At 41.4% G+C, this 14962-nt stretch overlaps 1 protein-coding gene across 1 annotated transcript in view; it reads left to right on the top strand.

Moving 5' to 3' along the window:
• Positions 1-8035, top strand: part of LMOD3 (leiomodin 3) — a 62604-nt gene extending 54569 nt beyond the window's left edge. The window contains exon 3 of the mRNA XM_069643810.1: positions 7720-8035. Coding sequence (XP_069499911.1) covers positions 7720-7749 — 30 coding nt within the window. The 3' untranslated portion in view covers positions 7750-8035. The remainder of the gene's footprint in view (positions 1-7719) is intronic.
• Positions 8036-14962: the final 6927 nt, after the last annotated feature.

The following is a 14962-nucleotide window of genomic DNA, read 5'->3' as shown; positions in this document are numbered from 1 at the left end:
TTTGTCCTAAATACATATTTTATCCATTTGTAACCTCTACAAAAATCACATAAAATGATTACATATTTTATGGAGTATTTGTTCATCAAAATCCCACAGCTGTGAGACCTTGTTTTGCCTTTCTGCAGCATTTCGTCCATTTCGCCCTGACCACATTTTCCAAACTTTCTCCAAAATTCCACAAATATGTGTGTTTACCATATGAATGTGTGTGCAAAGTTTAACAATTCTAGCATAAATACAGTTCCCATAAAACAACATATACTGCCATTCCTGTTCAGAATATGCTACACAGTTCTACCACGTTTTGAAATGTAGGGCCCTTTTTATATTTTTCACCACTTCTGACAGCAAGTTATAAGTCTCTAAAAAATGTTCATTACATATTCTTAGCAGGAAATGGTCAGCCTTTTGTCTGTCTCTGGAGGCAAGGAGCAGCCCCCACCTTTTGGGATTTCCTTCTGCAAGCCTAGTTTACAACCTTTTCACACGTCCATTTCCTGGCCTGGAGAATCTGCCATTGTTCAGTCCTTGGTAGCAGATAAAAGTCTGGCATACCCCACAATTATAATGTGTCTGTGAGCATCTGCTGAGAGGAATGCCCTCCCCTTGGGTGGAAACCTGTTTTTCATCCATCCTCTTGCAGGCCCAGCCAGCCTAAGTTAATTATTCATTTCTTGACTTAAAATCCAGCATAAAATAAACTTGTTGCATCAGATGACATAGATAAATTACATTCTTAGATTTCAACCCGTGGGATCAAAACAACTGAGATCTGTGTTACTTTCAGCAACAGTTCTTTTATATTTGCTAATCCGGCAAATCTTTTAGACAACTTTAAAGTTTAATCAGGAGAGCCCTTTTGACAAGGGCTGTCACTCACAGGTAGGCCAGTGTGGCTGCACACAGATTTTTGACAGGAATTGTCATTCACAGGCAATACAGTTTTGCTGAGAAAATGTTTTGCTCTTAACATTTCAGGACCTTGTAAATTCACAGTGCTTCATTAGTCTAAATTAATTTTAGTGCCAAGCAAGATTTTGAGTGTTGGAAAGTGTTATATACAGGCATTTTGAAGTTTCAGAAGCAAAGTAAATGTCATTTACAGGCACATTTTGGAGTTTCACTTGCAAAGTGCTGCTGCTCCCTCTGCACTCTATGTTTACTTGTCATGGAGCCCACTGGAACTTTTTCTGCAGCGTGTGCTCTGTTCCACCACACATGCACCATGGGTGTCAGGTTGTGCAGCCATTTTTTTTGTGTGTTGAAAACGCGGTTTTGGAGGTTTTGGCACGCACAAGGGTTTTGACACCATTTTACTGTTTCTTGCACCATAGATAGCAGAGTAAGGCCACATAGTATAGCAGAGTGGGTCAATACATCCCACAACAGGAAGGAGCAAACATAATCACAGTGTTGTACTCAATGCAGCTGGCTTTAAAGATGATGCATGCTGGTAGGGGTAGCCAATAAAGTTCGCCGAGCATGCTAATTATGTGGTCATTTCAGCGCAGGCTTCTTGTAAGATGGGCAGCAGAGTGGAGGATGCTTCTCATAGCTGATAGGGTGGTGATGTAAAGGCCATAGTGCAGGGTGTTGCATCCGTCCAAGTGAGCAAGGATCAGGGACTGTACAATGGTTGTGAAGTTGGTGTCTCTTGGCAAGTGCTTATTTTTTCCCCATGGAGGGTTAACCATCAAGATAAGGATGGATTAAATGCTGGAATGTCAGTGTCATACAAAAATCCAAATATATTACCGGAATAGCACACTGCTTTATTAATGGGTATTTTCAGAGAATTACCCAAGTGGAAATTACAATTTACTTGCCCCAACAATTGGCAGATGACTTCCTAAGGCTTGTCACAACCAGAATTGGAACGATCAAATGCAAACATTGACATACAACACCCAACAATCATTGAAACCTTTTTCTACCAAGACACCCAACTCAAACTTCACAGTCTTCCACTCAGTAGCGCAAGTTGAGACCTCCTTCTCACACACACGTACTGCATTTCCAGTAAGTTGCATTAAACAACATAAAAATACTCTTCCTCAAGCCTTAACTAGCAGGTTTAATCACTGGAACTATGTTATTCTGTCACTTTCTCTGTCTGGCAACTTTTGTCCCTGATGCTGTATTCACAGATTGCACTATTTCCCATCATTTATCTCTAGAGTGGATTCCACTTCCCTTCTTCCCAACGGCCAGCTTCGTGGCACTTATTTCTCTATTACCCCCCACCCCCCTCTGCTCCAAACTCTGGCTGCCTCCCATTTTCTATACCACTAACCTGCTTCCACTGCTTTCCCAACCCCCACCCCCACTCTCTGGCACATTCCCCAATCTTCAATCCCCTGAACCTGATTCTACTGCTCTGATGGTCGGCTGCTCCTTTCTCTACATCTGTTTTCCAGCATCCTGTTCTGTTGTTCTCTTCTATACCAGCCCCTTACTTCCTCTGCCTTCTCTTGGTTCTGTTTTTTCATCAGGGTCTTTCCCCTTCTTGGAACCACCTTGCCTTTTGCCAACACCATTCTCTGACTCTTTCTTCATACCAATTCACCAGTCCTTCCCATTGGTATTCCATTGAACTTTCTTGTTCGCAAAAATGTATTACAATTGTTTTTGTGAAACTGTTTAATAAAAAGTCAACAATTTGTTGTAGCATGACGCCAGACTATATTAACCACACAAATTGCCCCAGTATACATGCCATCCTTCTCTAAAGCCTACAAGATACACTGTGATTGGTGAACTGCTATTACTAGTCTCATCTTCCCTCAAAGTTTCAATTCTCACTGAAAGGCATTCTGAGGAACCTACAGGGGCTCCAGTCTGGTTGGAACTGGTCAGAAGATTATTACATGTTATAGCCAGGCCAGATGGCTGTTAGACCACCTTGAAATGCTTCTTCATTGTATGCAAGACAGGTTAGAAAGCAGATAAGCTCTATAAATGTACTTCAGGGACCCATCAAGGAACACAAGGCTTCAATTTCAAAAGAGAATTTGTGACCTAGTTCATTGTCGATCAATCTCAAAAGTGCATTAGCTAGGAGATGTCAATTGAAGAGCTGAATGACAATCAGATGCAGTGCGGACAGACATCGCCTTGTATGAGTCAAGGTGAAAGGACAATGAAACTATGCACAGCTAAAGAAAATTGCTTTGGCTAGGATTACATTCAGAGGGAATATTAAGGCAATGCATCGTCTCTGCCTGCTAATGGAGAACAGCTGGTTGCAATTGCACACCAAAGAAATAAATGCACTTATAATGAAGAGAAAAATACTTAAACTGTGTAAAAATGTAATTAAGCAGCGCATCGCCATGCAGCATCCGATTAATTAGAAATTTAGATAGACTGTAGATAAGGGTAGTTTATATCAGATTATGTCAAATAAATTGGGCTCCTCATATTTTAAATTGCCTGTAAATAGTAAAAACATGTATCATTGTCAAATGTCATTGCACAATATTCATTAAACATCTCAAAATGTTTGCCCTGAATCATAGAAACTAATAACATATGTTTTAACAAGATAGCACATATGGGTCAGAAGAAATAAGAAAAGCGACGTTAACTTCTTCTGGTCATGTGGAAAACAAACCACTCCTCTGTGAGAAGCCAGGGGTGGGGTTGCAGGGAAATATAATGGCATCCCATAGAACAGAAAGAAGAAGTCTGGAGAGATGAAATATCAGGTGAGAAAGATTGTGAATTCGAATGAACTGGAGATTGGAGAGCAAAAGGACTAGCTTTACCCAGAGGGATGAATTGTCATTGAGAGCCAGACCAGAGAAGGAAGACCTGTCAGCGCCATCTTGTTAACTCCACTGTTTTTGTGTAATGCAAGGTCAGGTTATGTGGACGACAGTCAGTCAGTTGAGGACTGCCTTCCTCGGCCAAGTGAGCCGCAGAGGTAGCTGGGGTTCCTCAGAGGATGATATTGGTGTTTACAGCAATGTTTATCATGCTAACAAAAGTCATCTGGCTGTCATCTTCTGTTTAGATCAGGAAGGTTCCTGGCAATTTAAGCAGATTTGCCATTTCTCCTCAGTGTTGCATGTCTCTCTTTCATGCTTAGGAGGTGTTCTTGCTTGGGGTGGAAGGACGGGGGGAAAGGCATGATGCCATTGCAACTTCTTTATTACATGGAACTGGTGGCGCTCTGCTCAGTCATGTGGGTCTCAGTGCGCCAGTCCGGGATAGCCTTCCTCGGTTGCAGGGGAAGCAGGAAGGTAAATTGGTTGCTAAAATTATGGTGTTAGTGGGTGGAGGGATGTGCCTTAGGCTGGTTGCCACTTTTGGTTGGGTGCAGGAAGGTTACAGATTAATTGCTCTGTCTCAGTAAGATGGCATGCTTCTCCTCGATCATACATTCCCACCTTTTTTTAACTTTAGCAGATGTTCTTGCATGGGAACAAGAAACATTTATTTGGCTGAAGTAATATTTGTCAGTGTTTAGGGAGTATTTTTTGCAATAGTGATAGGTTTTGAGCTATTTTGTTAGACCTTGCCGTATGTGGTCAAGAATAAAATACCCTCAATGTATAACCCCTTGTGCACCTATATTTTATTTTATCAGCTATGTAACTATGTTTTTGCATTATATGCCATGTGTAATCAGAACTACAATGGCACTAAACCAACAGCCAACACTATAAAAACAGTGTACCCCAGCGATGTCTTGCCACTGCCTGGACAAAGAAACTGTTAGAATATATAAAGGGAAGGTCACGTCTCTAGTTTCTGGAGCAACAGGAAAAGCTCTGATAATAAATCCAACATACTTAAACAATGGATAAATGCACTCTCTGGTATTACAACATTTACTTTAATAGTTTCATAAAAAGCGCAATTATAGTAAAATCATAAGATCACAGGCACTTACATGTGAAAAAAGTGTTAACATTCATCCCTTACCCAAGAACAAAGATACCAAATTATTCTGGCGACATCATACACAGTTTAAATCCAACAAATTGGTATCAATCTGTGTTCAAACATAGCCCAACATGTTTCTGTCCTTATGATGTAACCTAATACAGGACATTCCGCAGGGGCTGAGCAATAAAGAATGTTAGTGTAATCCTTAGTATTCATCGAAGTGCAGCATATATTCTTAACTGCTGAGTAATCCATGGTACACAAACGTCGCCATAAATTCCCCAAATCTTCACTACCAATGTTGAAGTCTTCAAACAAAAGCCATGTAATTATGGCTACTCAACCTAGTGTACCGTGCCAGCTCCCCAGCATAACATAGAATGAAGCGACTTCAGATTCTCAACCTTGTCCACCCACAGGATCTCTGCAAAAATCTTGGCTTTCATCAGGATGCATCGATCGTTTCTAAATCCCTCCGGTGTCTCCCTCTCTGCTTCACCAGGTTCACCAAGAGGCAGCTGTTCATATGCTGCCACAATGTTAGCAAACCACAAACCATGTTGACCATGCCTGGATTCGAGACTTCCCCACAGACTTAACACACATGGCCGAGGTGAGCTAGGAATAGAAAATGTAAAGACAAGTGCAGACAAAGTCTTTGGCATCTCTAGATCATTTGGGGACAGTTCGGATTTCTGAATTTTCCCTTCTCCAGTACAATATTCACTATTTTCAGGACCTTGCAGTCAATAGTGGGATGAAGCATATTGGCCATTTGGCTATGAGGTGTCAGGTTATTTACATTCCAGTTTTCCTGCATTGTCCATTGTTTGGTATATACTCATTCTCATAAGGGGTGGGTAGCTCTAGCTCTAGGATAATTAGGTACCAAGAAGAATCAGAATTCTTTGCTCAAATTCTCTTCCTAAATCCCACATAATGGCTCAATGATTTAGGTGATTCAAAAAATAAATCGAAAACTTAAAAACAAACCATGGGTAAAAAATGGTATTAGTTCAGTACCTAAATCAAAGTCAGAAAAAGAAAATCCCCCATCACACAACCAAATATTAACCTACGTAAACACCACAATTTGGAAAAATAAAAGTTTGAAGACCTTTTCGAAAAAAGCATTGGGGCTTTGCAAGTCAGAGATACAGTACAAGTAGTCCAAAGCCTGGGAATAGCATGGAGAAAGGCTAAGTTACGCACGTAGAATTTCTTACATTTGGAATGTGTACTAAGGACTTCCTTGATGTTTCCTGAAGTTTAGTAGCTACGTGGGAGGGCTGCTAAAGAACCATACCTTTGTAAACTGAGCAGATTTGTGGCTTTCAATGTGAGAATGTGCTGTCTGTTAAAACAAAGCCAAGATAATACAAAGTGGTCAAAGTATTGTAGCACAGACCCAACCTCGGAGAGGATTACAAAAATGAGATTGAGCCTGAGGATTGAAGGAAACTATTTGGACACCTCTAATTTTAACTGCATTGTACATATTGTATAAATCTCATTGAGCACCAAAAGTGTAAACACTCACCTGAAGTGTAATACTGTACTATGAATTAATTCAATTTCAGGTGTAGTTTTAGGGCTACCTAATGGGGCAAAACTATTGGTATCATATGCACTAGAGGAGATGGGAGTGCGGAGGCAGGAAAGTCAACAGATGCCCTATGGGAGGCTTCGTTTTGGCTCAGAGGGCACAGTCCCATCACTATTAGCTTTGACTCGTGTCGCTTTTGTCAAAGTGTTGGCTCCATTGGGGCCCTTGACCGAGACCATCGGCTTTGGGTTCATCAATAGTTTTGGCACGCGTGCTGCTTTAGTGGCCCTATAAGGTTTGACTCACATGTGACAGTGTTAGAACCACAATCTGTTTGTGCCCATGTGTGTTGGGTTTAAGGGTTCACTCGTGGCTCAGAGAAGGTGCTTCAGAACCACCTAGTGAGACTGTATCGTTTTGGTGGGTCAAAGGTGGTGTGTTAGCACCCCTCTTCATGTTGGTTCATATGTGGCACTTTAGGACTATCTAGTGAGGCTACATAGTTTTGGCTCACTGGAGAACCTTTAGCACCAATAGTAGTGATAGCTTGTTGCTGGCCATTTAACACAAATAAATGGAGTCAAAGGTATTGTTAAAGCTAAATGAGATGTGGCATGCTGCAGAAGTACTCGGTGAAAGGCATTGAGGGTCGCGGGGTCGGGAGAGAGCCTGCAACCATCACTTCTCACCTGTTTCGCTGCTCATCCTGTGAAAGAGGCTGCCTCCCTGGTCCTTCTTCCTGGAGCTGAGAGGACGCCTGATGACCAAAGTAGGGCCATTTATAATGCTTGTTTACTTTGGCTGCACCAGGGATGGGCAGCCGTAGTTGATGTCACGTGCGGCTGCATACCATATGTACACATTTGCTTCCTCTTAAAACACAATGAAATAATGTATACAAAAATAATCGCAGCTAAATCAAGGAATGTTAATTAGTATAATAATCAAAACGTGGTTTGTCACTAGCCTCAAAACCGAATCTTCTATACTTTCTCGGTACGCTTTTCATCCGACAAATAAAAAGTGTCTATCTACAATACATAGAATGAATAAGGACTTGCTGGTCACGTGGGAACGAGCCCTTTTTATCATTACACAGACTGACACTATTGGATTCATATTTTCTCCCTGATTAACCATTAAATTGACATTATTTCTTTGTTTAATGGAAATGATAAAAATAGATTATTTTTCATGCTTAAAATAGAAAGGCGCAGATAAACACAATCCATGTAGACTCACTCATTAACATGTTTGCTTGTTTTCGCCCTGCACAGGTGCCTTTGCCAAAAGAGCTGGAGGATTAAGGAGATCCTTATACTGGAATAACTTTCATTAAAGACTTTTCAAGTGTTCCTTTGGATGCCGTCGTTGGCCATTCTCTGACGAACCAGGAGCATAGGAGTATGCAGAAGAAATCTGCAGGGCAGCAAGGGGCAATGGAGCGCCACGCCATGAATGATTGCTCGATCTGACATGCTACATATCAAGCCTCGAGGCTGCATGGACATCTCTGTTCCCTCGGCCCATGTGTACACCACCTCTGGACTGAATCTAATATTCTAATAAAAATCAAGTAAACGTTACCTGAAAGAGCTGGGAGCTACACTGTCACTCATTTATCCGAGCGTACGGTATAGCATGTTTCCTCAGTGTGTTAGAATGTGTCTGGTAAGTTATGATCTCAGCATTTTGCCCAATCTTCTCAATATGATGTCTGCCTTATTACTTTTCATGGGAGGCAGACAATTTTACAATGTTGCACATTGTAAATGGCCTGGCACCACCCATAACAAGGCAGAGGCATTATTATATGAAATGGGCTGTGGCATGTATCCGATACTGCATACTTTGTTGAGTCCATCCGCAGCATACCACATTGGTGTCTCTCAACAGTACACACTAGACTGCTAATCAAACTTAGTGTCACATTACAGTGAGACAGGTTTGAAGTATCTCTTACTGCTCTGTGATTTCATCAAAAGACATGATGGCAGTAGGCCTCGCTCATTGATTGGCTGCGAATACCAAGACGTGGGCAGTGTACGTTTTCTCCCTTCCCCTTCTGGTCTACCCGCAACAATGACAGCAGCAGTGGGGGGAGGGACGTCAAGAGCAAGCGAGCACTAGAAGGCTGAGCTTAACAGTTGCACCTCATCAGCCCTGTCTGCCTTTCTGCCCTGTCAATGGCAGCAGGAGGCTGTAGTGAGAGCGAAGGCCAGGAGAACGCAGCAACCGGTTCTGCCTCAGTTCCAGTGCATTAGAGAAAAGTGCAGAAATGCTACCCTTTTATTTTGTGGTGTCGCCCGTGCCGAAGGGAGGAGTGCAACAACTTCAAACCAGCATTGATCCCATCAAAGATGAAACAACCACAAACAGGAAGGTATGGCTCATTCGCCACTTATGATAGCGTGGGCTGAGGGCAGGATATACTCTTTGGCAGGGATGTGATCTAGCTCAGAAGCAGTCCAAACAATAGTCCTACAGTACAAAAATAAAATAATGTCTAACCAAGATTCTATACATATAGGAGACATTAATTAAACTAAAATTACAAATACACTAATAAAAATGAAGCCACCCCTGTATGGGAAGACACCGAATATGCATACTTTATAATGAAAGTAGGTACTCAGTGTCTGAAGACATGACTGCAGAGGCAATATTTACAGCAGCAAAGTCAAGTTCAATGAAGTAGGTCTTTAAACGGAAAGGGGTGCAGTCTTAAAATGTAACTGGGGACCTTTGGAGGATTGCGAAGAAGCCAGAACCACTTCAAGTACGTTTTAGTCTTCTTATTGAGTCTTAACAGCTTCTAATTGCTTTTCCACAACTAGAGTCAGCATCGAAATGGGTTGAGTCGATGAGTTCCAACAGGTTGAATCAGCGCTGAGATGGGTCGAGATCATTGCTTCCAGCAGGTCATGTCGACGTTGAGACGGATCGAGAAGACGAATGCTTCCAGTGAGTCGAGTTGGCGTTTGAGACAGGCAGATCGAATTGCTTTAACTAGATAGAGTAGGTGTGGAGACAGATCAAAGACAGATGGAAAAGCAGTGAGCATCTTGGTAGCATGCTGCTGCTCAAAAAGTACCTTACAGTGGACGAGCCAGCTCGAAGACATTAAACCAGTGCCCAGAGTTGGTTCTTGATGGCTGGTTGCTGGGTGGGCCCGTGCAGGGTTTCTAGGGGCAAAGTGGATCCTTGTTCTGCACTCCGCAGCCAGAAACGTAATCCGAGAGCACTTGCAGGGGCTGTTACCTCCAGTCAGCATGTTCCTAGGTACCTGTCTTCTCACTTTCAGGAAGCCGTATCCAGATACCGGGTCACCCCAAAGGTTCCCTACGATACTGGGGGGAATGGGCTTGTTCTTTTCTTGGAAGCCTTTATCTTCACCTCTATGGAGGAAGATTTTAGGCCAGATGTTACCATAAAGTTGCTGGCATAATCCTTCTTCTGTAGTCACTCCCCCGGTATCCCGCCAGAATTACCGGCGGGATACCGGGGGACTTGTAATGAGCCCCGTTGTCTTCACTACCACTCCAATCACGTAGGATTGCCCTCACTCCTCTGCTATGCTCCTATGGAAGCATTGCTTCTTATTATATTTTCCTTTTATGAGGTTTCTCTTTGTATGCATTTCCCTTTTCTCTCTTCGATATGTTTTTTGCCCAGTCACATATTTATACCTTTTCCACTCCTGACTTCAACCGTAACATGGCATAGAGCAGTAGGTTTGAAATAGAAGAGTCTTCATATGATTTTCTTTAAATTGCAGCACACTAGAGGAAGCACAAAGAGATCCTGGCAGACAACTCCAGATATTAGACTCTTGACTGCAAAGATTGTACCCGCTGCAATTACGTTTAGGAAGAAGAGATTGTTAAAGACGAACATTATGTTTAAGACGGCTTGAAGAAATCTATTTGGGATGTCAAATATGATGGGGCAGTGTTGGGGAGGTATTTAAATTGTAAGACGGCCACCTGCCAATGGCTACAATATTTTGAACTGTTAGGAGATGTTGGAGCAGATATTCTGGTGCTCTCAGGTAGATGGAATTTATGTAGCCTGGTTTAGAGCCCATTTTGGCTTTGGTGATGGTGCTGAGATGTTCTTCTGAGAGATAATGGTGAGTATGCTGGAAGAGCCTAATGTGATAGTTGGAAGATCCAACTACGACTTTGACTTGGGGACTTATCAAAAAAGACTAAAGGCAACAGCAAGAAGCAAGAAGTCAACAGGAAAAATAGGAGGTGGAGTTTGATTGGGTTTAACTTTTCTATGACAAAGGGGGTCATTACGAGTTTGGAGGCAGCCATGGCGCTACCAGCGCCATGGCTGCCTCCAAACCTGGGTCCGGTCTGACTGAATGGGGACTTACCGGGTCATTCCAACCTTGGAGGACCCAGTAAGTTCCCATTCAGTAAACCATTCCCCATTCCCATTTGAGCCCCCATAGGGCTCAATGGTACTGGGGAAGGTGCTAATAACGGGCCCGCAAATTGCGAGCCTGTTATTAGCTCCAAGGTCCCTTAACGGGATCCGCAGAGAACGGCTGCTCAGACCAGCCGTTCATGCTGGGACCCGCTAAGGGACCTCGGAATAGGGCGGTAAGGGTTTATAGGCACCGGCATCCTTACCGGTGCCCGTAAACCCTTACTGCCCAACTCGGAATGACCTCCAATATCTAGAACAGGTCAATTTTTATTACAGTTCAAACTAAACCAGTTAGCATACATACATCTTTTAATTCTAGAAAAGATAGATTTGAGACGTGGATGATCAAAAACAGGGTTCCCTTGATATCTTAAATAAAACTGGGAATCGTCGGCACAAAAATGAAACCACACCTCCGTAGATTCCAGTAAATCATGCAAAGGCTTTAGAAAAATACTAAATAAAAGCTAAGATAAAGCTGACCTCAGAAGGATGCCGAATTGAACTGGTGTAAGGCGAGTAGTAAAATTGTCCAGAGAAACAAACGTTGATCTATCAGCCCAAAAATGTTTTAATTACTGAATGGCTTTATATGACACCCTTCACACAGTGCAACGTCTTTAAAGAATCATATTGTGGTACTGTGGTCAAGGTCAAGGGTGTCACAAGCAGCAGAAGGATTGAGTAAAACCTAGAGTGAGCTGGAGGTTGTATCTAAATTTGAAAGACAATGTTCTAGAATATCGAAAAAAAAGCAGTCTTTATATCATGACATGGATGAAAACTAGACTATCTCTCTCCCAGTAAAGTGAGAGTCGAGCTAAACATTTTCAATTATGTAGGTACAAATGTCTCCAGTATGGGAGGTTATGTTCTTGATCAGGTTTCTTGAATAAAGGAGTGATTCAAGTCTGTTTAAGTCCAGTGGGCACAATTCCTGATTCCAAAGACTCATTGATCATATGAAGGGACGAGCTCTGAACACAATCCTGAATAATGCTACTTGGAAATGGAATACTGGGGCTAATAATGGAGTTCATTTTGGAAACCAAATCAAATGTGTCCGAAATCAAAGACAGAATGAAAATCGAAATATATTTGAAGACAAATGCTCAATTAATGTCATCTTTTATTTGTTGCAGACTTTAATATGCATTGGGATGATGTACATTTTCCACACTTTGACATATTGGCTCAGTTCTGAATCCCTACTCATGACAAAGGAAATATTCTTGACTGGTCCTCTGACCTCGCCGATTCCATATTGCTACCCAACACCAGAATATTGACTGGTGTGATCATCTGTTGACTATTATTGATATTACATTTAATGTTGTCTGTTTTCATGGTCAAATTAAGAAGCAATCATTCAGAAAAGATACAATAAGCTTAGGACTTACTTACTACCCCATGTACTGTGGCCCAGACTCTTTCCATACCTTCTTTGAGCAATTATTCTGTTATTGAGGCTTTTATGAATTTTAACAGTGACCTTTAGGTCGCAATGAATACTATTGCTCCTATTCGGGTAAGTCAGTCAGATAAAAAAAAAAATCAGCCCATCAGTTTACTGACGATTTGAATCTACAACACCAATCTGTTCACAGACTGCAAGGCCCTTTCTTTCCTTCTATTGATAAATTAGGTAAGCTAAAACCTGCTTGGCGTTGCAACATGACAAATGTCTTCAAAGCTAAATTCATAGATTATAATAATCTTTAATTGAAACTGTCACTAATCAATCAAAGCCTCTTTTTGCACTTTTAAAAGTGATCAAAACTTCTCTTGATCCTATCCAAACTTAGTGATCAAAGTTGCAGTGCCAAGATTTTGTCGTTTTACACTGACAAAATGATTGAATTCGTAGTTCAATCTTCCACTATTTTTTCCATCACCCAGTTCTAGATTGTAAAACCATAGATACTTGGGATTATTTTTCCATCCCTAGTGACAGCAAATTATCATTTTTAATGTCTGAGACTAAACCTACTTATTTTGCATCTAAGATAAAAGAGCATTTTATTATTATTTTGCCCTTTTCTTTCTTAAACTTGTCCAATTCTCTCTTGAGGAAGGTGGTTTTCCTGATTGCCTCAAGACTGGCTTTGTTTCCCCACTTCTGAAAAACCCAACCTTGACATGGATTGTCTCGCTTACTATCGACCAGTGACAACCCCTCCCTTTTTAGAGACATTCCCTGAAAGAGCTTTCTCTGAAAAACGAAATAATTGGTTCACAGAACACAATCTTTATGATCAATTTCAATCTGGGTTTCGTCCCGGTTGTAGTACCGAGACAGTTACCCTACATATTTTGGATGTCTAAAGAGCGTTTGGCAATGGTGGGGATAGCCTGTTAATTAATCTACCACAAGAATACACTTTAGCACCTATGCTTTTTAAGCTATATATGGAACCCCTGAGTTTTTTAATTGACAAATACTGTATTTCTATCCATCAGTATGCCGATGATACCCAAGTGTATCTCACATTATCGGTTGAAAGTGACGATTGACGGTTATGGGATTGTTTACAAGAACTGGAAGCTTGGATGACCTCCCATTTTTAAAGTTGAATTCTAATAAAACTGAATTATTATTGTTTTCAATTCTCAGCACTCTTTCACTGTTTCTAAATTGGTGGTGGATGCAAAGGTTTTTGGTGCCTCGACTGAGTTTCTCCCACTGGTAAATCACTCGGTTCTATGCTTGATTCTAGGCTGTCTCATTCCACAGGTTAATATGGTTGTGAAATCAGCGCATGTTCACATGTTTAGCATCACGAAACAGGTCTGCAAAAGCTTTTTTATCTGATGTCCACTATAAACGTTAAGTACATTTACTGGTTTTATCAAGAATTGATTTTGGTAATTCACTTTTTATCTGTTTACCTTAGCACCTCTAAAAGCTACATTGCATGCTGTTGGAGATGGGTGCCAGGACGTTTGATCATATCACTCCAATTTTAAACGTTCACATGTCATTTAAATTGCTTTGTATTAAATACAAGGCAATTCGTTTTAAAACTCCATCCTACCTGGCTAACAAATTGAAGATTTATAGTGGTTCTAGAGGTCTTCATAGTTGCAATTTATTGCAACTCGAAGTTTCCAAGTTCTGCTGCGCTTTCTCATGCAATCGCTCCTTTTCAGGTGCAGCAGTGTTTCACTGGAGCAGTCTACCTCCCCATTTCTGAAAGACACTGGATTCCCTTAATTTATGGATGCATGTGAAAGTATGGTTATGCACCTCTTCATTCTAAATTAACTCTCTACATTTTAATATAAGTTGGTTTGTTACTACGCTATCCTCTTTTTCTGTAAAACAGTGACATTCTAAACAGTTTTTTCACAAGAAAAGTGGATCCCCTAACCTTTTTTATTTGGCGATCACAATGAATAAAATGGTAACCTGAGGGGGAGTGAGGGCTCCAAATGGCAGACCAGAAGTATCTGTTAGCTAGGTTTTGATGAGAAACAATAAGTTTACGTTTTTCTTTATCAGAATTAAGTCTTCGATTACTTTGTGGTGGGATATTGCAAAGTGAATGTTGAGGAGAGCACATAATTACAAGCCCAGAAAATGTGATGGGGCTTTCTTTCCTACTCTAAAATGTAGGGCCACATCACAAATTGGGTGGTGCAGCTAAAATCTGCAGTAACAAGAAGGTAACACAATAACTGCCGAATTACCACCACATTACAGCACACCTATAGTTTTGGCAGTAGGGTGGAGGAAAAACCTCCAGCAAAATGCTGGCAGCAATTCCGCCACCTTACCACCAAAATGCAGTCATGCTGGTGGAATTAACGCCGGTGGTAATTCCTCCAAAATCCCCATGGAGTCCATATAAATGGGGACTACACTGCCATACTGCCACTTGTAATCCGGCTGTAATTCTGCCGGACCGAGTGGGGGTAAAGGTATTTCTGTTCAGTGGTATTTCAGCTGATTTACTGAGGCTCTTAGTGCTGCAGTGATGGGAGTAGATTATTGCAAAGTAAGGTTGCAAAGAATGGAAGTATTTAATTTCAAAATTGTATTTACCACAAGTTTATAATAGAGTCAAGAGCTCAAATGTG

This window comes from Ambystoma mexicanum, chromosome 2p (assembly GCF_040938575.1).
Source record: "Ambystoma mexicanum isolate Mex_15411 chromosome 2p, UKY_AmexF1_1, whole genome shotgun sequence".
Taxonomy (NCBI): Eukaryota; Metazoa; Chordata; class Amphibia; order Caudata; family Ambystomatidae; genus Ambystoma; species Ambystoma mexicanum.
This window is presented reverse-complemented; position numbering and strand designations above follow the sequence as displayed.